Source organism: Scylla paramamosain, chromosome 30 (assembly GCF_035594125.1).
Source record: "Scylla paramamosain isolate STU-SP2022 chromosome 30, ASM3559412v1, whole genome shotgun sequence".
NCBI classification, from domain to species: Eukaryota; Metazoa; Arthropoda; class Malacostraca; order Decapoda; family Portunidae; genus Scylla; species Scylla paramamosain.
Window position 1 is genome coordinate 7249115 of NC_087180.1, and position 26413 is coordinate 7275527.

A 26413-nucleotide genomic window follows, 5' to 3' on the forward strand; every position below is an offset into this window, starting at 1 on the left:
CACAACATAGTAGCCCCAATGGGTCATCCGATGGACTTCAAATCTATACCACCTAACATAAATCAGGTCTCAAAGGAACACAAAGGCAGCAGCTGAAGACTTTCCTCAGTTTTTTATTCCTATGATGAAACAAAGTCTTGTCTCAAACATGCCTCACTGAAGACAATATCAGCCTAATAGTCTAATGTCAACATGAGCAACACACTGCCAAAAGAATTAGCAGGGAAGGATACTGACTTTATTTTCTTGAAATGTTTCTTTCAAAACCTACTTATCCAGTCGATCTCTTCTTGTTAATTAGGATATATATTGTGTGTCACCCAAAGTTTTCCTTGAAATTTATCTTCCTTGCGTATTCAATAACATCTTTCTTTCACTTGCATACACCAATGTAAAAGTCAAATGTTCCCTTGCACTCAGATATTTTTAGAATTGATAAAATATATAAAATTTCTGGAGACTGCAGTCAAGGAATGTTGTTTTTATTTTTCAAAGTGAAAATGTATTAGATGTTCATTCAAAACTTAATTCCTTGGGTTAGATTATTTTCATTCCAAACACAATAAAATGCTATAAAAACAGCACCACAAAAATATAAAAACACAACTTTCTCCTAATGAAGCATTTTCAAAAACCAAGGCATATATACAAGCAAATTTTAGAGCCACAAGAGCTTGCCACCAACCAAATTTAGCAAAAGCAAATTCCTTGTCAGTTTAATGGATTTACTAAGGAAGGATAGTCCACCACAATCCACTCATCCTCAGTTTGTGCTCTATCACACTACAAGCCAAACAAAACTAAAGACACAACTCATTATTAGACAAATTCACCTCAAGCCAAACACAGGCACATGCACTACTTATTTATTATAAGACAATAAAAAATGACAAGTGAAGGTAAGGTAAATACTAGTGAGCAGTACAAAGCATGCAAAATCAATTATGGTTGATGCTTGGTATATACTAAGCCCTCATATACTGCTGAAAGTCTGGTTCTCCTGAATTCATGTGAGAACTGGGGTGACAAAAAGAAAATTAAGTTTGCAGTGGTGAAGATGGGACTATCAATGTTAACACTTAAGGCCAGTGTAGGGTATCACTGAACTATGGTTTTATCGAAAAGTAAGAAATCAATAATCAATCAATAACATGAAAAATTACTAAGAATTTAAGGGAAAATTATTATCCTTATCAAACACCTGTTGACAAGATGGTATTTGTGAATAAGCAGCTTATCCTATTTGAACTGCCTTTTAATGGTGAATGTCTCTAACCAATTATGTTGCAATTGGCATAACTCCGAGCCATTTTCCAGCATTCACCTGCAAGTGCAATCACAACAGCAGCAGTATGGTTACAAGTCTAAGATGTAGTGATGTACAAGTAAAAAATCATTTCAACATAAGAATAATAAAATAATCATGGAAAAGGTAAGCAAGGAAAGCTTAGTATACTTGGGTACCAACCATAATAAAGCAATCATAATAAAGCAAGGCATGCTTAGCTAGTAAATACCATATTTGATAGCTTATGAGAAGCTGCATCTTGGTTAATTTCTATGCTGGAGACAAAATAAAATTAAGAAAATTTAATATGTAACAAACATCCTCTCCTAAAGGGCACAGTCTTGTGAAATTGTGTTGCCATCACCTCTTGGAAAACAAGTTCTTTTCTCAGAGGAGGCTTTGGGGAAAAACAGTCTCATAAGCTGTCAAACATAGTACCTAATATGAGTAGCAACTATAAACATGATAATATACTCACAATTATATCTATAAATAAATATATTGGCTCATAGTTTCTCCTCCTCTAGACCATACTTGGGGAAGTACAATACTGGCCGCTCCTCCCCGTCAATTTCTTTGTAGTCGCCAAGCACCACCATGCCATCAGGGTTCATGGACTCTCCTGTGAAGAACTGTAGGTCCTTGAACTTCTTGAGCAGCTCCTGAAGAGGCTTTTGGATGGCTGGCAGCTTGTCAATGCAGGGTGTTCCTTCAAGCTTGCCCTTCAAACTGGACAAGAAAGAACACAAGTCACTTAGTGCCTCCTTTCTTCAATATCTTTTAGTAATGGAAGCATTAGATCAGTGTGACAAATGCCACCATACCTGAAACAACTTTTTGCCACAACACTTAAAAAAAGCAAACATTTTACTGCTGACTGTCTTTTATATACTGCTTGAAATTATATTAGCAAATTACATTACCTTAAAGACTAAATACTTTGTGATATATGCAAAAAAACATAAATTAATGTACGTCACATGTAATAACAACTCTAAAATTGGCATTATGCACAAGATAGTCAAAGAAAGCCACAATAAAATATTTCTAACAAAGACATTTATAATGGACTGTATACTGAAGGTGCTGAAGTCTGACAGAATTCCCTGAATTCAACTGAGAAACTGACAGAATTCCCTGAATTCTATTAAGAAAATATCTGACAAAGTTTAAGTTATACATTATGAACAGCTTAGTACCTGGTTTGTGCCAACACTCACGTCTTCATGTAATCCTTCATGTAGGTGAGGTAGTCCTTCTTGCTGCCAAACCCAGTCTCCTGGAGGCGCATGTATATGACAACGTCAATGCCAGAAACGCTGGAGCTCTCAGTGCCCTCTTCTGCTTCCTCTGCAGAAGGATTGGCACCAGCAAGTTCGATGTTGCCCTCAGTCACTGTTGTGTGCTTGCCAACCACCATGTAGAAGGCATCGTCAATATCTTCAAACTTATAGGTGTCTGTGAACATCTCATCACCTGGGAAAGGAACATTTTTGCTTTATTACACAATTATAGTGTGTGTGTGTGTGTGTGTGTGTGTGTGTGTGTGTGTGTGTGTGTGTGTGTGTGTGTGTGTGTGTGTGTGTGTGTGTGTGTGTGTGTGTGTGTGTGTGTGTGTGTGTGTGTGTGTGTGTGTGTGTGTGTGTGTGTGTGTGTGTGTGTTGTGTGTTGTGTGTGTGTGTGTGTTGTGTGTGTGTGTGTGTCCACCCTTCTTTATTATTATAATAATCAGGCATCACCAAATGTGACAGCAGCTGCCCCACCTTTCATATGTGTGTGTGTGTGTGTGTGTGTGTGTGTGTGTGTGTGTGTGTGTGTGTGTGTGTGTGTGTGTGTGTGTGTGTGTGTGTGTGTGTGTGTGTGTGTGTGTGTGTGTGTGTGTGTGTGTGTGTAATAATAATAATAATAATAATAATAATAATAATAATAATAATAATAATAATAATAATAATAATAATAATAATAATAATAATAATAAACGGTTTATTATTTAGGCAGTTAACAAACTGAAAATGTACAGGCGGGGTGGGGAAATACTTAACATTAATCCTAAAGATAAGTCTAATCTAGAAGGGACTATTGATTGATAGCTCGCACCACGGTGGGAATCGCGCTGAGTCTGTACTGGTCCGTGCGCGGAGCCTTTATGGGCATTATCTTGTTGTGGTGTCTGGTGGCACGGACCGGGCAAGGTGTGTCAGGCGGCAGCATGTGTCTGAGTGTGTGTGCAAGCACGTGCAAGCACGATGATAAAAACAAAAATAGTCAGTCCCACGAAAGGTAATGAAAGGAATCCCAGAAAACATGAATCTTTACATCTTGAATCTTGCTGTACATTTTTTTTGTGGCAAAAATTACTTTTACAGTTACCTGATGGTTTCAGGGCAGGGGATCCCTTCCAAAACAATAAAATCTTCTCTAACCCTTCCTCACCATCTTCCTATTATGTCATTATCTCTACTCTGAACAGGCAAATAGAAGTTAAATTTTTATTCATGTTATCTATTCTTTGTTTTTTTGCATCAAATTTCAAAATTTACATTATTTTTGTAAATAAATTTGTGCATCATGTATTGTTGTAAAGATTAAATAACAAATCATCAAGGGTTCAAGAATGGGTTGATACATTTGACATTAATATCTAAGTGAGAAATTATTCTGGTTTACAAACCAATCAGATGCTCTACAGCCTTAAAGAACATGTATATTTCAAGAAGCAAGGTTCTACTGTGCCCTGGTGGAAAATAAAATTACAACTATTATCACCAGAATTCATCTGGTAAACTTTCAACCAATCCCGTCATACTTGTGGTGGTATAAAATAAGACGACCAACAAGCATACTACACACATTGGGTCTGTACCACGCCAGCTGACCAGGGTATAGGCACTGTGGAACTGCAGCACCCCCTATTTCCACTTGATATTATCGGTAACATTCAATATAATGATTTTTCTTTCATTCTTTCTTTATACTTGTACAATATACAATGTCAGTAGCCATCCCTCAGTTTATGAAAAAAAATACAAAAACCTTTGTATGGAACTGCACAAATCACAGTTCCAGCAGTGTGGAGTTTGGCTGTTTTGCGCATGTGCATATAGGAAGCTGCACATGGGGCTGCGAGGGAGAGGAAGCACTGTCATTCCTGCAGTGCTGACCTTGGCATGCTGGTGGTAGGTAGTGTTTATTTTTTACTCCGAGTGTGTTGTGCTTAAATATCATGTACCATATTCTTAAATGTGATAAAGTGTAGAATTAGATTATCCTGCTTCCAGTTATTATATTTGATTCTTTTTTTTTTATTCTTTTATTTTACAGAAAACTTAAACCATGGCCTTGCATCCCCAAGAAATAAGTTCTGTGACTAAGTGAACTTCAACCAACAGCTTAAGTTTTTACAGCTGTCTCTCTATGAAAAAGCTGCAGTAAAGAAGAGATCATTCAACACCTGATATTCAAATATCTCAGCCACGCATAAGCAACAAGAAATATATTCGTAGCTTTAATTCTGAATGGTACCAACGGAAAAGTTGGCTTTGTGGCTGTGAAGTAAAAAATGCTCTGTTCTGCTTCCCATGTTTGCTGTTTGGAAGTGATGCAACGTGGACAAAAGGTGGTTTTAGAAATATAAACAAAATGAAAGAAAAACTGAAAAGCATGAAAAGTCGAAGAACCACGTTGATAATGTAGTTTCATTGTCACTTAGGAACCATAAATATTAAGGAGAAACTTAGTGAGGCATACAGACTTCCAATCAATGAGCATAATATAAAGGTTAAAAAGAACCGTGAAAATTTGTCTAAAATAAGACTGCATTTTCTTTTGTGGAAACTCTGAAACTCCCTTGCATGGGCATAATGAAAAACACGATTCAGTAAATCCAGGGGTATTTAGAGGATTAGTAAATTTTGCATCTAAATTAGATCCAGATTTAAAGAATCACTTAGAAACCAGTACAGTCTTTAGAGGTGTTTCTAAGACCATTCAGAATGAGATACTTGACTGCCTGCTGCAAATATAACATGAGGAGGTAAGGAAGGAAATTAGAAAAGCTTCCTTAGTAGCTGTCATGGTTGATGACACAACAGATGTTTCAGAGCACACTCAAATGGTCCTTGTTCTATGGTATGTATTGAATGGAGAAATATTTCAGCATTTTTGGGATTCTTTATTCCAGAAAATCAAATTGCAGATGGCATATCAAAAAGTATTTTAGAACAAATGGACATAATCCTTCAAGGAAATGGACAAAAACTGATAGCTCAAACATTTGATGGTGCAAATGTCATGAAAAGCAAAAAAAGCAGTTTATAGTAATGCACATTTCATTCACTGTTATGCATATCAACTTAATTTAATAATGAGAAATGCAGCAAGTATTTCACAAAATGCAAGAATAATTTTCTCTAACATTCTGGCTATTTCAACATTCTTCTCAAGATCACCGCAACATGTGTTCTTTCCCAAGAAGCACATGGACATCAGCATTCCACGTCCATCCTCTACAAGGTGGAACTTCAACATATGGACCATAAACAGGGTTCATGAAAATTTGCAACCTTTAAAAAACTGCCTTACTGAAATTCAGTCAACATCAAATGCAGATCAAACCACTGCAAAAGCAACAGGAATTTTAAAATACCTGAATGATGATAATTTCAAGTTTTGGTTAGAGCTTTTTCATCAGATTATGCCTCATGTTGAAATGATTTACAACCAAATGCAATCTTGAGAAATTAGTGTGTTTAAAGTTAAGGAATATATATAACAAACTTCAAAACTGCTTTTTTAGAATTAAGAAATTCAAAGACACTCATGGCAGAAGCTAGGGAAGTGTGACTGTATATGTGTTGATATAATGGACAAATATTCTTCCACTAAACACTTAGTAGCTCCTAAATTGTTCAACAAGAAAGCTTCACTAATTTTAAGAATGAACTTCCTACAGAAGAGATAGTACTGACCACTGAAGCATATCCCAAGATTGACAAAGAAAACTTGAAACAGAACTAAAAGTATTCTACAATAGGTCTGATATTTATGAATATTGCAATTTAATTGAGCTGCTGAAATTTATCTTGGAAAATAATCTAGACAAAGTTCTTAGTGAAATTACAAAACTGATAAAAATCCTCTTGACAATTCCCATGATTACATCAGAGGCAGAACGCTGCTTTTCAACACTGAAAAGAATAAAAACTTTTCTAAGAAGCACTATGAATTCGGAAAGACTAAATGCACTTGCAGTGTTTCCAATGGAGAAAAATTTCCTCAGTTGTCATCTGGAGATCAAACAGAAAATTATTGATCTTTTCACACAAAATAAAACAAGACGAACAGATTTCATTTTTAAATGAATGGATCAAGATTGAACTGTAAGAGTTTAGATTATAGAAAATAAAAAATGTTTGATTTTGTTCTTTTAGGATACTATCAAGTTTTTTTATTAAATTTTCTTATACCTGTGTGTTTCCTTTTACCAAATATTAAAACAAGGGCTAAAAATTTTCTAGAGCAGCAACCCCATTAATTTTAGCTACAAGCCACCACTGCAGCTGACCTAACACAGCTGCTTCACTTTCCTGGGTATTCTGTTGCCCAATAATTAAGTCTAGAGGTACCAAACCCAGTGTACCTACCTCATCCTTCCTTGATCTGGACAAATAGGCAACCATCCCTTAAGTGTGAGAGAGAGAGAGAGAGAGAGAGAGAGAGAGAGAGAGAGAGAGAGAGAGAGAGAGAGAGAGAGAGAGAGAGAGAGAGAGAGAGAGAGAGAGAGAGAGAGAGAGAGAGGGGAAAAGAAAAGAATGAGAAACGAAAGGAGAAAAGAACATGAGAAAAAGAGAAAGAAAGAAAACGACAAAGATATACCTTACCTATAAGATATTAGAGGGTGGGCCTGGAAAAGATTGGTTAGTAATACCTTACATCCTAACAATCCCATACCCTAACCTAACTACCCCTAAATAGCACAAATCCCTGACTTTCGCGTGACCCTTAAAACAATCAAGCATTCCTAGGTTTGGCGTATTTTGGATGTTAATTCTAAGTGGTCAGTCTTGCCCCACCCTCCCTCCTCCCTCCCATGCACTGCTTTCTTTTTGAGTGAGAATAATTAAGATAAAGTCAATATCTAAGCGATATATCCCGTTTGGTTAGAGATGAGTGCACATGTCATCCCCCAGCTCATCTCGCCGTCAGGTAGAGCAATACCAGCATACAGGACAACTATCCCGTGACACCAGATTTCGTCATTGTGTCACCATCAGCTGTCAGCCACTGGCCTACTTTCACTTGGCTAAAAACACCTTAAATCATTACTCATCAAGCTCATATGTAGTCAGTTACCTTCAGTATGAATTTGTCTTCAACTTACCTGAAACAACATCCTTGAAGACCTTCATGGTGAATGGATGATTCGCGCTAAAACCGGAGCGGCGATGAGGAGCAAGAAAGCCTGTGAGGCGACGGGGCACGGAAGGACCGACCTGTAAACAAACAAGTGAGTCCTCACACGCGTTACTGCCCTACTAAGCCCTTTCCTTATAATTCTTATATTTTATTGACACTTTGGAGTTAGTTGGAAATCAAATAAAACAGTCATACTGATTTTATATATAAATCTGCTGTTTTGTAAAGGGGTACGTGCAATGGCTCGCGTTTTAAAACGCTAAGAAATGTATCTAAAGGGGCACGTACCATAAAAGGGAACAGCCGAGGATCAACCCCCTTCGCAGGTCAATGGTATTACTACTCAGGCCATACATGGTACATGCGAAATAATTCAGACTCCTTAAACAATTACGTAATTGATATCTTAAGGCATAAGATGTTAATCTGCATCCCTAAGTGTTGTCTCATCCATGATTTTTTTTTTTATTTGTTTCCCTCTTCTTGAGAAAAATACCCATGCACTCATCAACATATCTTGTTTGCATGCCCCAACATTTTCAATCACTTGCAAGGCCTTGGTGCGACGCTGTTTTTTGACGCATTTCCTTCCACGCATCCTGAGGAAACCTTACGAAGCTTGCAAGGCTATAGTTCCGAGGCCATGACATTATTTGGAATAATGGATGAGTAGCAGGGAAGGCGGAAGAACAATAGCCACTAGCTGGCAACGAAAGAAAATGTAATGGAAATTTAATTGACACTGGTCGATATGCGGATTATTATTATTTTTTTTCTCGATATCACAACGCGGTTTGACTACCTTGAAATGTTATCAGTTGTAGCACTTGCATGCAGTAGTTGTGGAGCTGTCAGTCTTTTCCAAAAGTGTGTATTTACTATGTTTTCCATGACCTCTCTGGACTTGATCCTTGCAAAACATATGGAGTCCCTACTATCGTTTTGTACAAATGGTCAAGCTTTCCGTCTCTGTCAACATCCATTTTTCATTTTTGCTGAAAGCTTGCCTGCACTCAACTTGTCGCTAAGAAAGGTGACCGCTCCAGTCATTCAACTATCAACCTATAAATTTCTCGTCTTTCTAAAGCTTTTGAATATAATCCTATTTACTCACAGTTTTGTCTTGTTTCTGATCGTCAACATGTATTCCGTACAGTACGATACTGGCCTTTGCTGTTGCCTATAACATATCAAAACCTTTGTCAGAGTTTGGCGCAAATCTTTATTTAATTTACAAGCTTCCTTTTTTATGGTTTTTATTCATCTCTGCATCTGTTCGCTCGACATATTGTTTCAAACAACTGTCCCCTCTTCTTCGGTGACACTCAACTTTCCCTCACCTCTACACTGAATATACTTGGATTGTCTTCTCTAAAATTCACAGCTGAAAATTCAACATCTCTTCTCTTACTAAAACAGTTTCTGTGTCGTTATAAATGTTATGTTGCCTCCTCCCAGTTGTATACACTATACAAGGACCTAATTTTTTCCATGATTGGAAAGGTTTAACCAAGGACTTTATGCATGTCCTTAGTTTAACTGATACAGCTCCCAACCAAAACATTGTGGAGTCAAATTTTCATCTCACACTGTTTTGATTTACTCACTACCGTCATGTTCTAATTATTTATTTATTTTTATGGATTTCTGCCCTTTTGATCTTGCTTTGCAACTACGTCTTCTCTTCCATGGCCATGCTACTCAAGACATACATCCCCATTCTGTCCATCTTCCTGATGCATGAGTTAACTATTACAGTCCCTCTTCCACCTATTTTCTTGATAAATTCTGAAACTCTGTTCCTCTTTCTGTATTCCCTTCTGCCTATGACTTAAACGGTTTCAAAAGAGAAGTATTAAGACACCTCAGGAAATAAATACACCAGCTTTTCTCTTGGATCTCCCTCCCCTGGTTCTTTATTGGGAACGGTATTTGAGCATCTCTCTCTCTCTCTCTCTCATTGCACAAAAATAAATTAACAAGCAAATATTTCTAAAAATGTTTGCTTACCTGTGTTGTGTAAGTCACAGAGCACACGGCATGTCATGACCTTTGTTTGAAATTACAGACTGAAATTTGGGGTAGTGTATCATGGGTGTTTCAAGATGGCCGAGGCAGTGAGTGTCATTGTTCTGGCGAAAGAAGTACAGTACATATAGTTAACTACATGGCTTAAGCAGCACTTTTTTTTTTTTAATCCAGTAGCTGCTTTCCTAACTGAAACAAGACTTTTTGACACTGTTGAATTATCTAGTGGTGTAACTCCCCTCATTTTGTTACTGAATAAGAAAATATATGTATAATACTAATTTACCAACTTAATATGCACTTATAAATGATTACAACATAATTAAATGATATCAATGAAAGAGAAAATATGTTAAACATTTTACTAAGGAAAATATCTATCACAGACAAAAATACAACTGAAATGTTTCAGACCAATATTTTCCTACATCTATAGCAAATGAGAAACAATCAATTTGTAAAAAATTCAGCTGCAAGTATACACCAACAATAAAGCTAACAACAAATTTGCATAGTGAGAATGCCATCTTGCATTACTACTTGTGTAGAAATATATAATAAAATAGCTTTTTACTTAATAAAAATATACACCAAGTAAAAAAAGACTAACACCATTTTAAAGATACTGTACCATACGTGGAAATGATTTCAATCCTGCCTAAGAAACAATCAGTCCTACAGTACAGCACATGATTATTCAGTATATCATGTTGTATTACATAAAAATGATCATCATTAAAAAACTAAGACATCTATCTTGTGTGAATTATGCTTCATTACCTTCAGACAAAACAAGTAAGATCACATACCATTCCAAGAATCAAAATACAGTACAGAGTTAGAATCCTCCTAAACAGCATTCCAAAAATCTTCACTTTTATCCATGTTCACCAATATTAAACATTATTTTTCAACTCCACTGGTAAAGCTATTTTGATCAATGCCAATGATATAACTGCTGCTTGCAGTTTGGAATCTACACTGTTACCTATCTTCAATCCAGAACTGTGACTCTGAAATTAATATCACCATCTCTCTCATGCCATTTCCCTCACCTATAGTTTCTGGTTGAATTATTCCTTTCCAGAAATCAGTGATAAACAATTTTTCACATCAACTGACATTATAGTATTTTAGAAGCAAGATCTTCCATCCCTAGCCAATACACTACTCGATGCCACACCAACATCACAGCAAAAGGAATACAAGTCACCATGAGCACAGTTATCACTAGAAGAATGAACTCTGACACAAATATCACCAAAAGAATGAACAAAAGCAGTCTTCAGATACAGTCTTGAGATGCCAACTTAAACAGGTCTTGAATTCAATGCCAGACTGCATTGCAATGCCACCAACACTGAATGCAACAAGCATGGGCACACTAAGCAACAATGCACCACCCTAGTCTGGAGTGCCAGTTGGGTGCAGTGGTCACCCATATGTATCAACACACTACAATGCCTCAAAGGTCGCCAACATGAGATTTCTCCTTACTTAAGCAATTGTATTCTTCACTTACAAACTAATTATAAACAATCAGGCAGTGACAGGAAGCTAAGAGATTAACCTTGTGCTTTGTCTGAACACACACACACACACACACACACACACACACACACACACACACACACACACACACACACACACACACACACACACACACACACACACACACACACTTTTTCTTTGATGTGTGAATCTAAATAAAAGGAGTGTGCATACATGTGTAAAATTATGTGTATACCATGAAATTCAACACTGAATTTATTAAATATGTAACACTTCAATTGTTTTATAATGAATTTTATTCTTGTGAAATAAAAAAATCCAATTTACTAAAACAATTTTGGAAAACTGTAATTAGTAAGTCTTATACCAAATTTATAACTATTTTGTTAAAAAATTTGAGTGATGGATGCCTAAACTGTAGATCTGTAACTATTACACATGATAAGAGATTCAACAGAAAGTTGCTGAGGCCATATGGAATCCTGCGAGCAGCATAATATGCATACCTAAACTACTGGTATTGCTTAATTCACAATAACAATTTAACTTTTCTAACTTATTCACTTCTCAAAACAAGAATGCTTATCTTTCTGGACACACAAAGACCATGAGGCTTTGTATGTAGTTTGTACACAATAATTGTGAATGTACTGGTTTGTACCTTCTAAAAAGTTTTACAAGCTTGCAAAAATAAGTTCAGGTTATCTATCATTTCACCCATAACACTGTAATTCATTTTCCCTATAGGAATAACTCATATGCACATTATTCAATATGACTCACCATCAAGTACAAGATCTATAAACAGTTACATAATTGACTATACACAGCTACTGATGTGTATATACACACACACACACACACACACACACACACACACACACACACACACACACACACACACACACACACACACACACACACACACACACACACACACACACATGCCTAAGTGTATACAACATGTATGTAATTAACAATTAACCAAACCTGTGAGCACCAAACATTCTGAGGTAAGCAACAGCAAGTTTTCATGACAATACACAATTCTAAACATAAAAAAATAATACTGTACTTTGTAGTAAAATAATAACATAAAATATATTTAAGACAGTACTGCCAATCATTATTGCAAGGCCACTTCCTTCCACTCTGTCCTGCTGACTACATGTTCACCTTGGCTTTCCTTCCTTTGGTAACTATAGCTTTGGCACACATTTCATATAAATATTTTGTTGTTAAAATTTGTTTTGAAATAGTTTCAAACATACACTTGCAGAAGTGCTCTTACTCTTGCTAGAAACCCAAATCAAAACTCCTCTAATTATGTCCCTATTCACTCCTAGGTGAACAGTCTTAAAGAAGACAAACCCCATAAATATTATTTGCTCAATCTGGGATCCAAATCTGGGACCTCTCAGCCATGAGCCAAGGACATTTAGCCATTATTATAACATCATAATTCTGTTATATCAGAACTGCATTAAAAATGACAAAAAAATAAAAGGTTCTACTGCTCAACAAGAATAGAAGCTGCAGAGTCCATGAGAGGGAAGTACCATCATAATCATAGTCTTGCAGTAATGGCTGGACCTGAACAAAATTATATTAACTTACCATATATAAGCTCTCAAAAATATAATTGAAAAATCAGTAACCACTTCTAAGAAGTGGAAATCTACATATAGCCAAAGCACCATCTGATTATTTGATATAGAATTATACCATTGTACAGGAGTATACATAGTTACGTACAATATTAGTTTTACAGAAGCCTTGCTTTATCAGTAAACGGTACAATAATTTTGGAAACACAGCATCAAAGAATTATTAGAGGTCTCTGTAATCAACATCAATGTGTTAAATAAATCACCTCAGTGAAACACTAATGTATGTGGAACTGCTGTTTGTTACCAAAATAGGGTAAAAAAAAAAATAATAATAATAATAATAAAATAAAATAAAATAAAATAAAATAATAATAATAATAATAAAATTAAATAAATTAATTAATAAATAAATATAAATAAATAAAATAAGATAAAATAAACACACACACTTATCCAAGAAACTGTGTGATATATACTTCTTTCAAAGAATGTGTGAGATACACACACCAATTATTGTGCATTTTCAGCAATTTTGCTGCTTAAAGCTGAGTGTTTCAAGGGTTTCCACAGACATTTTTCAATACATACATCACACAAATTTTCAGAATGATACATTATTAAACTGTATAAAATTAATGTTTTGCTGGTCAGATATTTCATTCATAAGACAATACTGACAGATTTTTAAATTCATTAAAACTATATCATGCCTTAACTTTTATCCATACATATGTTTATTTCATGTACATTAGAAGTAAGCTCAAATTTAGTATTGACCATGTGAAAGATATGGCAGTATTAGCATTACATAGTCAGTGTCAACTAATGTATCATCAACAAAAACAACACACAGAACATGATTCCTATTACTAATAACAAACAAATAGAAAGAATGAAACATTATAGCTGAAACTTTGTTCTATTTGTTCATGGGTAGACCTTTGCATTTTTGCACTTCTGCTGGGCAATCAGGCAGTGAAGTTTTTGGAACTCCACACTCAACAAAATGCAGCCTCTAATTTTTCCAGTGTGGTGGTGTCTTCTCTTATTTTCACTTTGAGGATAGACCACAGATTCTCAATGGGTGATATGTCAGGGGTGTTTGGTGGGCAGTCAGGTATCATCTTGACCTTGCTGTCCCTGAGGGGTGTTTTTTTGGGGGGGCCAGTGGAAGGTGATATATCATAAGTCTAGTGCTTAGGCCAAGCACAGTCAGCAATGACACATCAATTGATGCTGACTATATTAGCAAAAACAGATATTGAAATCCTTAAGTTATTATCTTATCTTGTGATTATACTATCACTAGAATACTTAAGGTGAAGTAAAATGGCTGAATGAGAGGGCTGGAATATGCAAGGGGAAAAAAAAAAAATGTATGGATAGAAGTAAGAGGAGGACTCTTCTGTCAGTGCCAGGTCATTGGACTATTAGGGCACAGAAAGTATAACTGATGAGTATATGTAACTGATTAATCCCAATGCCATTCAAGAATCACACATTTATATTAATTCATCAAAATAATTTTACACAGATTACATCCATGCTGCTAACAAATGTAAAAAAAAAAAAAAAAAAATAGTAATAATAATAATAATAATAATAATAATAACAATAATAACAATAATAAAATAAAATAAAAAATAAAAATAAAATAAATAAATAAATAATTTAATCTAAGCTGCTAACAGCCTAATATCTAAGTACCTAAATGTCCATTGTTAATAACGTATAATCATAGTAATGAATAAGATACTAGTTTCAATAGTTTCAGGTACATTCAATAGTGTTGACACTCACAGGGCCACTTTTACAATCCCACAATATATATATATATATATATATATATATATATATATATATATATATATATATATATATATATATACTGCCTCTTATGCATGGTTGGTGTGGATCAAATACCACATTTAAGTTTCCATGTCTCCATATCCTGTTTTCTTTTCCCAAAATTTGATCTGTAACATGGCCAAGTTCAGGTTGGCCTCATGCTGTGCACGCTGCCACTCATGGGCTTCTCTCTGTTGCTGACACCTCTCTTGCAAACATTTCCTTTCTAATCGTAAATTTTCTATTGAAAGCTGAGCTTGCTGCATCTGCAGCTGTGCTAGCAGTATGTCTTCATCACATAGCTGATCCATCTTTTGTTTTCTAGTTCTTTTAGATGGCCCAATATTTGGTGTTAAATCTGATGCGGACTTTTCATAGTATGATGTTTGTTCATGACTCTGAGAAGTTTCTGATGCAGATGACTGGCCAGTTTGGTAACTCTCCATTCTAAGATGTGAACTGGTGGAGGTTTCTGGTATCAGACAATCTGGAACCATATCCTGTGAATTCACTCCATTCTTAACTTCATCATCTGGGGACAGGAGACAAAATTTAAATATGCACACCAAATCTCTATTAAAAATAAATCAATATTCTGAGAGAGAGAGAGAGAGAGAGAGAGAGAGAGAGAGAGAGAGAGAGAGAGAGAGAGAGAGAGAGAGAGAGAGAGAGAGAGAGAGAGAGAGAGAGAGAGAGAGAGAGAGAGAGAGAGAGAGAACATAAGAACATAAGAAATAAGGGAAGCTGCAAGAAGTGACCAGGCTTACACGTAGCAGTCCCTGTATGAAACACACCTACCTATTTCCATCTGCTATCCTCATCCATAAACTTGTCTAATCTTCTCTTAAAGCTCTCTAGTGTCCTAGCACTAACTACATGATTACTGAGTCCATTCCACTCATCTACCACTCTATTTGAGAACCAATTAGAGAGAGAGAGAGAGAGAGAGAGAGAGAGAGAGAGAGAGAGAGAGAGAGAGAGAGAGAGAGAGAGAGAGAGAGAGAGAGAGAGAGAGAGAGAGAGAGAGAGAGAGAGAGAGAGAGAGAGAGAGAGAGAGAGAGAGAGAGAGAGAGAGAGAGAGAGAGAGAGAAACATCAATGATCACTCTTTCCTGGAATATAATCAATATTCAAGAATAATTTGATGTGACTTAAGCATTGCCTACAATGATAAACTTACATATTAGGAAATAAATTTCATACTATATCAAGTGGACAAGTGCTGTCAATTAATGATCAGGTTAATTTTACAAATACTGTACAGGGAGTTAACAAATGCTGTGCTTATGTTCCAGGAATACTGCATTTTTCAGCAAAACTCATAATAAAGGTAACACCAGGAAGATTTCAATTTTCTGTTTTCCTTGGGAAAGCTGACCATATCTTTTTATTTTTTACTTTTACCCCTCTAGCTGCCTTATTAAATTCTGAATATAAGATAACTGCCCATCTGAAGAAACCCCAATTAAAAATACACACTGATAGGAAATACAGCAAATTTTACCATAAAAAAATTCCCTAATATATTAATTCTGTTCCTAGAGCCAGGTAGTTCATTACAAAATTTCTAAGGATAATATTTAAATTCTCCAGTTCCTCCTCATCAAATATAGGCTTCCTGCACACATTTCCTCTAGTACTACCAGTCTGATTTCTTGGTGTCACTAGTAACTGGAAGAACACAGTGGAAAATAGAGACTAATATGTATGTACCTTACTGACACCTTACTGCCTTTAAGAGTGCTCCCGAAGGGAGTGTCCATGGCAGAAAAGCCTCCACCTTTCCCTATCTAAACAGTCCCTTCTTGCTTGTCCAAAGATTTTGCCTCTACTAATAACTCTTTTACACATGTACTCCTTTACTTTATCCTTCCATCTAAGAACAAATGTCATACATCTTCCACCAAGAGACATACTAGTTTCATTTTCTATGAATGAACAAAAATTACTATTATTATTATTTTTTTTTATTGATTGATTGATTTTTTTTTTTTTTTTTTTTTTTTTTTGAGAGAGAGAAATAATAAAGGCTTACATGGGTTGATAACACTAAGAACTGCTTCTGCCTCTGGAGTGATACTTGAAGGCACCGAGCGTCCATCCTCAGATCCCTCCCGTGTAGTTCGGTCACTGGAACATAAAACAGAATACCATAACTTAGGTAAAAATAATTGTTTTTGAGGTTACATGCATACATTTTGTTTCATTATCTGTTTCTACACGTAAAAAAAATAATACTAATATATCTCCGACCTATCACAACCTTTCTTTATAAACTCTTAAGACACTCCAATGAAGCAAAGAACCTGCTGTTTTCAATGTCTCAAAACAATTTTTAACAACTTTTGGCTGGATAAAAGGAGAAATATCATCAAAAGCCTAAATAACACAGATTCATACCATGATTTTAATAGCAATTACCAGAGCTTAACAGCTGGTTAAGCCGACATACCTCAATGTCCCAGAAGTGCCTCTTTTGTTGCTTGTCCCACCTCCCCAACAAATACAAGAACATGCAGAAAAGCAACTTTAAGAAGCATCTTTGGAGAAGCAAGAAGGGGAAAGCTCACTGCTAGATTATAAAGTTTAGTTGGAAATCTCTTCCTTATTACAAAGCTAAGACTGAAGCATGGATTAAATTCAGTCTGAAAAGCAGTTAACACAATTTCATAGAACAAGCAGGTTCCCAAGGTGATCAAAATACGGCATTTCCAACATCTTTCAATAAGACTGTCATTCTTCAAATAACAAGGTATATGGAAAGAATGGATTTTTTATCATGGACTTCATTACTGAAAACATAAGAACATAAAAACATAAGAAATAAGGGAAGCTGCAAGAAGTGACCAGACTTACACGTGGCAGTCCCTGTATAAGATATACCTACCTATTTCCATCTATTATCCCCATCCATAAACCTGTCTAATCTTCTCTTAAAGCTCTCTAATGTCCTAGCACTAACAGCATGATTACTGAGTCTGTTCTGCACAGTGTAGTCTAGATGAGGTCTGACTAGCGCCAAGTATAACTTTAATATTACTTCCGGCCTTCTACTTTTAACACTCCTAAAAATGAATCCTAGTACCCTATTTGCCCTGTTTCTGGCCTCTATGCATAGTTCTCCTAGATGGAGTTCAGAGCTACCTGTAACTCCTAAATCTTTCTTGTACCCTGTACCTATCAGAGTTTGGTTGTTTAATGTGTACCTACTGTGTGGGTTTCCTCTACCTACGCTAAGTACTTTGCATTTATTGATATTAAATTGCATTTACCATCTGTCCATCCATTCATTCATACTATCTAAATCTGTCTGCAAGGCGATGGCATCCGATTCTGACTTAATTAATCTACTTATCTTTGTCATCCGCAAATTTACTAACATCACTACTAATTCCACTATCCAAATCATTGATATATATCAGAAATAACAATGGCCCTAATACTGATCCCTGTGGCACCCCACTAATTACATGACCCCACTTGGATTTTGAGCCGCTTATTACAACTCTTTGTCGTCTGTCACTAAGCCATGACCCTATCCAGCCTAACACCTTCCCATCTATCCCGTGTGCCCTAACTTTTCTCAGGAGCCTTTGATGGGTTACCTTGTCAAATGCTTTACTAAAGTCCAGATATAAGATATCATAACTATCACCATTATCTACTGCCTCATACACTTTACTGTAAAAACTTAACAAGTTTGTCAGGCAAGACTTCCCCTTCGTGAAGCCATGCTGTGACTGACTTATCAAGTTATGTTTGTCTAAATGTTCCCTAATGTTCCTCGCTATTATTGACTCTAATATTTTAACTACAACTGAAGTTAAGCTGACAGGTCTATAGTTAGACGCTAAAGTTTTATCTCCTTTCTTAAAGATGGGTACTACATTAGCCTGCCTCCACATTACTGGTACCTCACCTGACTCAAGTGATTTCCTAAAGACAGAAACTAATGGCTTACTAATAACCTCTTTGCATTCTGGGATATATTTCATCTGGTCCTAGTGTCGAACTTTTTTTAGCCTATCTATCTCCTGTTCCACTATCTCCCTACTTATGGAAATATCTGTCAACTTCTCATTCTCATCTGCTCTAAACATCTGTTCACTATCTTTTTTTTTTTTTTTTTTTTTTTTTATGTAGGAAGGATACTGGCCAAGGGCAACAAAAATCTAATAAAAAAAAATGCCCACTGAAATGCCGGTCCCTTAAAAGGGTCAAAGCAGTGGTCAAAAATTGGTGGATAAGTGTCTTGAAACCTCCCTCTTGAAGGAATTCAAGTCATAGGAAGGTGGAAATACAGAAGCAGGCAAGGAGTTCCAGAGTTTACCAGAGAAAGGGATGAATGATTGAGAATACTGGTTAACTCTTGCGTTAGAGAGGTGGACAGAATAGGAGTGAGAGAAAGAAGAAAGTCTTGTGCAGCGAGGCCGCGGCAGGAGGGGAGGCATGCAGTTAGCAAGATCAGAAGAGCAGTTGGCATGAAAATAGCGGTAGAAGACAGCTAGATATGCAACATTGCGGCGGTGAGAGAGGGGCTGAAGACAGTCAGTTAGAGGAGAGGAGTTGATGAGACGAAAAGCTTTTGATTCCACCCTGTCTAGAACAGCAGTATGAGTGGAACCCCCCCAGACATGTGAAGCATACTCCATACATGGACGGATAAGGCCCTTGTACAGAGTTAGCAGCTGGGGGGGTGAGAAAAACTGGCGGAGACGTCTCAGAACACCTAACTTCATAGAAGCTGTTTTAGCTAGAGATGAGATGTGAAGTTTCCAGTTCAGATTATAAGTAAAGGACAGACCGAGGATGTTCAGTGTAGAAGAAGGGGACAGTTGAGTGTCATTGAAGAAGAGGGGATAGTTGTCTGGAAGATTGTGTCGAGTTGATAGATGGAGGAATTGAGTTTTTGAGGCATTGAACAATACCAAGTTTGCTCTGCCCCAATCAGAAATTTTAGAAAGATCAGAAGTCAGGCGTTCTGTGGCTTCCCTGCGTGATATGTTTACTTCCTGAAGGGTTGGACGTCTATGAAAAGACGTGGAAAAGTGCAGGGTGGTATCATCAGCATAGGAGTGGATAGGACAAGAAGTTTGGTTTAGAAGATCATTAATGAATAATAAGAAAGAGAGTGGGTGACAGGACAGAACCCTGAGGAACACCACTGTTAATAGATTTAGGAGAAGAACAGTGACCGTCTACCACAGCAGCAATAGAACGGTCAGAAAGGAAACTTGAGATGAAGTTACAGAGAGAAGGATAGAAACCGTAGGAGGGTAGTTTGGAAATCAAAGCTTTGTGCCAGACTCTATCAAAGGCTTTTGATATGTCCAAGGCAACAGCAAAAGTTTCACCAAAGTCTCTAAAAGAGGATGACCAAGACTCAGTAAGGAAAGCCAGAAGATCACCAGTAGAGCGGCCTACTGGCATATCCTGCATGTTTTTCTGGGTGAAGACAGTTAAAAAATACTCATTCAGAATTTTACTAATCTCCTCCCCAGAACTAACCAGCTTAATCTGCTGCCTTTAATGGACCTATAGTATCCTTATTCTTCGTCCTGTATACCTGATAAAATAAATCCCTTGGGGTCCGTCTTCGCCTGGCTGGCTACCTTTAATTCATAATTGCCCTTAGCTTTCCTCGTTAACTTCCTGACTGTTCTAACTAATTCATTACATTGTGACCTTAAAACTTCTTCACCTGCCCTTAATCTCTTATATATACTTCTCTTACGCCCTATATCAAGTTATCTGCAATTCCTGAATACTGCTTTGTCAAAGAAGTCGGAGACAGTGAAGTCCACCAGGCACAACCACTCACTCTGATGAATACAATATTTATGATAATTACAATATTGTACTTTGTTGAATATAACCTTGATAATTCTCAAGAAACAATATTTCACCATTCTCTTATATTATCTTTCTCCCAACAACTTGGAAAATATTTCCAAATCAAAGTCTAACTTGCTTTCAGAAATGTTTTGATACTCCTCTCTTAAAATAGTTCAAAGTTATATGAAGGAGAAAAGAACAGAGGCAGTTTCAAGATTTATCAGTGAAAGGGATGAAATAGTTAAAATATTGGCTAACTTGCACAGGGAGATCGTCAGCATAGGCATGAGTATGGAGTTAGCATCTCCGGGAAAAATAAAGACAACAATGCTAACCTAACTCAATAGAAGCTATTCCTATAAAAGTTAAGATGTAAATTTTCTTATTATTATTTATTTATTTATTTATTTATTTTTTCGATGGAACCAGCTCATACAAACAAGTTTTGTTTGTCCCCTGTTACCTACGACTTACGAAAACTCAAAGGCGTCGAGATTCTGCCCTTCACCAAAACGATTACCGTGGAATATGAATTATTACCTCTCGAGAGCCTTCTTGGCCCTGGCCTTCATATTCTCCCAGCAGCGCCTCAACTCCCGGCTTGTCCTGGCCTGGGTGGAGGGATGAGCCGAAAACTGGGCCGCTATCACCTCCCACACCTTCTCTTTCTCTCTATTGGATGCACCGTCTCTTTTCTTGCATTCTACTATATCTTTGTGCTGCTCGATCAAAGCTGTCAACACTTTCTTCTCGTAAGGGATGAACCATTTCCGCCTCCCCTCCGCCCCCTCCCCATACTCCGCCATGTTGAGGTAAACACCACCTGGCTACCGCCGCTGGCGGCCGCGCCAGAAGTTAACATCACGAAACATAGCACACTCAGCACACAATGCATATTTGTACCTCCATCCTTCTGCTTACCTCTTACTTACACACACTGACAAAGTGGTCACTCTCAAATAGAAGTACTGATGATTTCAAACTAATCTGTTGAACCGAGTCATTACCTGATTATGCAGTCGTACCAGTCAACAGCCCCCTTATATTTTAGTGACTGTAAGCAGGGATGATGCGTGACAGCATAATGAATGAGACAAATTAGGGTATAAAACAGATAATGAGAGAATTCGATTCAAGAGATATAGCGGGAAGAATGTATTGAAACCAGGAAGCGTAGTAGTAGAATCCTTGATTGAAACGTACCAGGCAAGGGGCACCTCACACCGCTGCGAGGTCAGCGGTGTGAGTCAGGTGTGTTGGGGAGGACTTTACCTGCTGGCGGCTGGGAACGGCTCACCCGGTTACTCTCAGTGAGAACAGTTTACACATAACTAGGAGAGGAAAACACACTTATGGTCATATACTACACAACAGTACACAAAGTCACCGTCCAATACAGTAACTACACACAGGTAGGTACAGGGGCGGCAAGTACTTGCACCGTCAGTCACACGCAAACTCTACTCGCACGTCTTGTCACGTTGCGGTCTCTCAGCTGGTTTATTCACCTGGTTTGGTATCACCCTTGTCATGGTAATTAGGCAGTAGGAGGTAGGGCTCAATGCAAGGTAATGGGGAATAACAAAAACCGACTGGCACGCCAACTCCTCGTATGTACATTAACAATTAGAATGACAATTAAATTGAATTTTGTGCCATATGCAAGATTTTGGAGGATATGGCATTTAGTAAAAATAATCATATAAAAGTGGAACCAAACTCCTATGTAAGGACAACTTGAAGGACTCGACTGACTCCAGAGCAACCACATCATCAGGAAGGGAATTCCACCGACACATCTAAGGGAAAAAAAAAAAAAAAATCACCAAAAAGAATAAGCAATCTTGAATCTGTGTACATGGGTTCCTATTGATGACAAAAAGATAAATATATCATTTGGCTGGAGACCACATTTTCCATGAAAATTTTCCAATATTTCAGCAAGTCAGCTCTGAGAAGTCTTCCTTTTATTGAGTGTAGGTCGAGAGCTTTTAAACGGTACGAGTAAGGGACATCAACCAGCAGTTCATCAGTTTTTTTTGGTCCATCCTTTTTGAACAGATTCTAGCAAGTGCAAGTCCCCATTATAACCAGTGTTTTACACTGAAGCAAATTCAAGAAGAGGGCGTAGGTGAGATAACAGAAGATTTCATAAACTTCTCAAATCTATATAACGTTGTTTTTAGAAAATTGGAGGAAAGGGCAGGTCTTGATGCCCTCTCTGTCCCTCAGTGCCACAAGGTGCTTTACATCCTGCCTTCCATGTCATCACCTCTGCCAGGCAACACAACTACACCTATTTTAGCTTGCAAGATGTATGAGTCATGAGTCATGGAGATTATCAATACTGGTAAGGATAATTGCTACTTATACTATACATGCACTCACACTCACAGAACTACAATTAAAAGGTACCATATAACAATTATTCCATAGTTAGCTAACCCTCACACACACACACACACACACCCTCATGACCCCAGGGCCTCAGAGGTCAACTGACAGGCATCTGTCAGCTCTCCTTCCATTAGATAATGGCACATGCCTCTGAACAGCAGCAACACACAACATTGCTGAGTCACCCACTCAGGTACTCACATAAGTATTCACACATGTACTCATATGAGGCTATCTCTTATACACAGCATGCTCATGTGCTCACCTGTAGGGCTGCTACATATACACGTTTGTAACAGTATGAAGAATCACACCTTCCTTTTGTATAGAAGAAAAACCTTTGAAAACCCAAATCGAGCAAAGGTCTTGTATCCACTCACCATATCTTGCTCAGCATTGATATTGCAATCTGGCCAGCAAAACTCCAAAAGTTAAGTTCTGAAAAAAAAAGAAAAAAACTCTGCAAAACCTGGTTTAGTGCATTCTGGGTATTTTCAGAGTTCAACATGTGCCATCATTGGAAGACAGCACTGAACATCAAGCTTTACATCGATGTCTGTCGCTAAGGTGAGAGATACCATCACCAGGCTGTCAGTCAGTGTGCAGAAAACAGCTGATTGCTGAGGTTGACAAGGTGACGTGCACCTCCTTGCTTGATGGATGAAGCCATTCTTGGATGGGAACTTCATTTAAGGGGTGCCTCATTGCTGCATGGTGAAGTCCATCTGCCCAGCAGAGTAGCATTCTACTTTCTCCCTCTCCCTCAGAGTGTGAGCTTTTTGTTCCGCAGAATTCATTGTCGCATCAGAATTTTGGACAGCGTGTGCACGACTCACTGAAAAATTCATTACTTGATCCTCGTCAACTCTTGCCTGCCTCTTAATTAACAAGAACACCAACACAAAGGGCACTGCCCAGCTGACCATTTTCATCCATGGGGTCACCACTGCATGCATCATCACTGGGCAAGACCAATGTCCATGTAAGTACTTAGGGGCAAGACATCTATGCTATGCTTCAGTGTATGAAGCAAATTCAAGTAACACTCCCTGGACCTTTCCCATCTCCTGTACATGACAAAAGAAGGTGCTCTGGCAATGACTAGGGAGAAGAAAGATGCCGCTTCACTGCCACTGTGAGGCACCCAGACACAGGCCCACAAACCTCATCCATGTGGTAAATTAGTACATCATCCACTAAGAGTTATTGCACACCAAGTTTTCTAATCTTGTTGATTTCATGTCTATTGATGTGAAGGTCGTCATCTCCATTCTCTCCCACTGCCATAATCACCACCAGTTCTAGGCACTGGTGGAAGAGGTCAGCAAGCATTAAGGTAACATAATTCTGCGAGGTTTGCTGGTTGAGCAGTGGGCCAGTGACAGCCATTGGGTGACTTGACAGTGGCCAGTGGTGCAAAACTCTCTCTCTCAGAGAGAGAGAGAGAGAGAGAGAGAGAGAGAGAGAAAGCACTGCACCACTGGCCACTGTCAAGGTCACCCATTGGCCATCACACAGCCACAATTCATCTCTCTCTCTCTCTCTCTCTCTCTCTCTCTCTCTCTCTCCATATATCTCATTATATCAAGCTACACAGCTACTTCATCATCTTCATTCATCTCATCCATCATCAGTGAGTACCTGTACTGATTTTTCTTATTAATAAAGACAATAAACAGGCATTTTAGGCTACCGGTAGTGTCAATACGACATGGATTTTAGCACTTTGGATCATAATCCCATAAAAAGGGGGGTTCACTGTATGTATGTATATATATATATATATATATATATATATATATATATATATATATATATATATATATATATATATATATATATATATATATAAAGTCTTTGATAGTCATTTTCAACTTGGTTGAGGATAATCTAAACAGCTAACTGAAAAAGAAAAAACTACCACCATGCCACTGGAGAGCCAATGAGATTCTAAGTCATCCCCACGACTGCCACTGCCTATACTGCTGCAAATATAGGTATGCAATTAGTTTCTGCACACCATCTTCAGGCAAATAAGTAAAAGCATCATAAAATGCAATTATACCATGTATGTATTTAAGAACAGCAATGAATTTCTAAGTCATAAGAATTTTTGGTACATAGCATGTGATATCTTTCTGTTTTAGAAACATCTTGGATACTGCATAACAGCAAGTATACACAAAGTGATTAATAAAGATGACACTTTCTTGATATATAAATAGTGATGGCACTGTGTTTCTTAAGTTTTGTTAGCAATTAAATCACAGGGATATGATGAAGATTTAAAAGATCTATGATACAGAAAAAAAATATCAACATATGTATAAGATTATCTACATTAAAATGCCCTGCAATATATATATTATTTCCAGAGGGATGAACTAAACTTCTCACATCATAACCAATATAGTTCTACAGCCCCTTATTGTAATACACAACATCTGGGGCATCAGGCAGCTGCCGAATCTTCTCCTGAAAAAAAAAAAAAAAAAAATACATAAATAAAATAAAATAAAATTATATATATATATATATACATATATATATATATATATATATATATATATATATATATATATATATATATATATATATATATATATATATATATATATATATATATATTACACACACACACACACAAATATATACAAACAGAATTATTAAAAGCATTGCAAATTAAATCCTGTTATATGTTATTGAAATATGTTAAGTACAAATTGCAAAAGAAATGTAAAACTGGTCACAGCAACTTTTCATTAACAAATTCATTACATGGAAAAGTTGATGATCTGCAATATAAAATTATAATGGACATGAATTGAACTGATCTTATTTTCAGTGGCAGCTATAGTTTCTGGGTTCTTTTTGTCTCTAACAAAATATGTGACTGGTGAACACAAGTCACTTGAACATCCCACCTGCACTTCAGGTTCCAGACTGGACACAGCAATGGATGCCTTCTGTGGGAAAAGGGCACAGCAGGCTGGAGTGGCAAATGTGAGGCAGACACCACACAGTGCCACTTGTAGAGGAGCAGAAATCCAAGGCATTCTGCGCAATGTGCCTCGCTTCTCAAGAATATTCATCACAATAGGTGGCAACACTGAAAATACACAACCATTTTTTCTTTTTAGTACTTACAATGTATGTAAATTTACATTAGAATAGAATCTAAAAAAAAAAATAAATAAATAAAAATAAATAAATAAAAAATCCAAAGCATCAACAAGTAAATTATGGTACTACAAGGGAGTGGGCTAGTCATGAATTTCCATTAGGTGTAAAAGACTATATTCTTTTGATGTTAGGACTATTAGTGAGTGAATGCTTTCACTGTCCATGCTGTTGAGGGACCAGCATTCCTCCATTGCAACAGAACTTCTTTAATTCATTTGAAGCTGTCTCTCCTTTCTTAACATCTAATTAAGTACATGTACTGTACAGTACATTACAACATTTTCTTAAATTTATTCAAG

General features: G+C 37.0%; 3 protein-coding genes across 8 annotated transcripts in view; all 3 read right to left on the reverse strand.

Annotated features, from left to right (window-relative positions):
- Window positions 1-7825, reverse strand: part of LOC135116201 (translationally-controlled tumor protein homolog) — an 8433-nt gene extending 608 nt beyond the window's left edge. The window contains exons 1-3 of the mRNA XM_064033538.1: window positions 7668-7825; window positions 2509-2764; window positions 1767-2017 (exon numbers count right to left, since the gene is read on the reverse strand). Coding sequence (XP_063889608.1) covers window positions 1795-2017; window positions 2509-2764; window positions 7668-7695 — 507 coding nt within the window. The 5' untranslated portion in view covers window positions 7696-7825 and the 3' untranslated portion in view covers window positions 1767-1794. The remainder of the gene's footprint in view (window positions 1-1766; window positions 2018-2508; window positions 2765-7667) is intronic.
- Window positions 7826-10078: 2253 nt separating this feature from the next.
- On the reverse strand, window positions 10079-21700 carry LOC135116202 (myb/SANT-like DNA-binding domain-containing protein 3). The gene is made up of 3 exons (XM_064033539.1): window positions 21075-21700; window positions 16735-16829; window positions 10079-15232 (listed from the first exon to the last, which is right to left on the reverse strand). The coding sequence occupies exons 1-3, from the start codon at window positions 21338-21340 to the stop codon at window positions 14781-14783; spliced, it is 813 nt and encodes a 270-aa protein (XP_063889609.1). The 5' UTR covers window positions 21341-21700; the 3' UTR covers window positions 10079-14780.
- Window positions 21701-24982: 3282 nt separating this feature from the next.
- The window catches only part of LOC135116203 (sideroflexin-1-like), a 42726-nt gene continuing 41295 nt past the window's right edge, over window positions 24983-26413 (reverse strand). For all 6 annotated transcript variants that reach the window (XR_010276205.1, XM_064033544.1, XM_064033543.1 and 3 more), the window contains 2 exons: window positions 25856-26040; window positions 24983-25406 (listed from right to left, as the gene is read on the reverse strand). Coding sequence is in view for 5 of the 6 variants with exons in the window: in XM_064033544.1 (XP_063889614.1) it covers window positions 25347-25406; window positions 25856-26040 (245 nt within the window). In the remaining variant the exon portion in view is untranslated. The remainder of the gene's footprint in view (window positions 25407-25855; window positions 26041-26413) is intronic.

Coding starts and splice junctions, on each gene's coding strand:
- LOC135116202 (XM_064033539.1), bottom strand. CDS start 21,340: ATGGCGGAGTATGGGGAGGGGGCGGAGGGGAGGCGGAAATGGTTCATC. Junction 16,830..21,074: donor GCCAAGAAGGCTCTCGAGAG/GTAATAATTCAT, acceptor TTTATGTTCCAG/TGACCGAACTACACGGGAGG. Junction 15,233..16,734: donor TCTTAGTGTTATCAACCCAT/GTAAGCCTTTAT, acceptor TCCTGTCCCCAG/ATGATGAAGTTAAGAATGGA.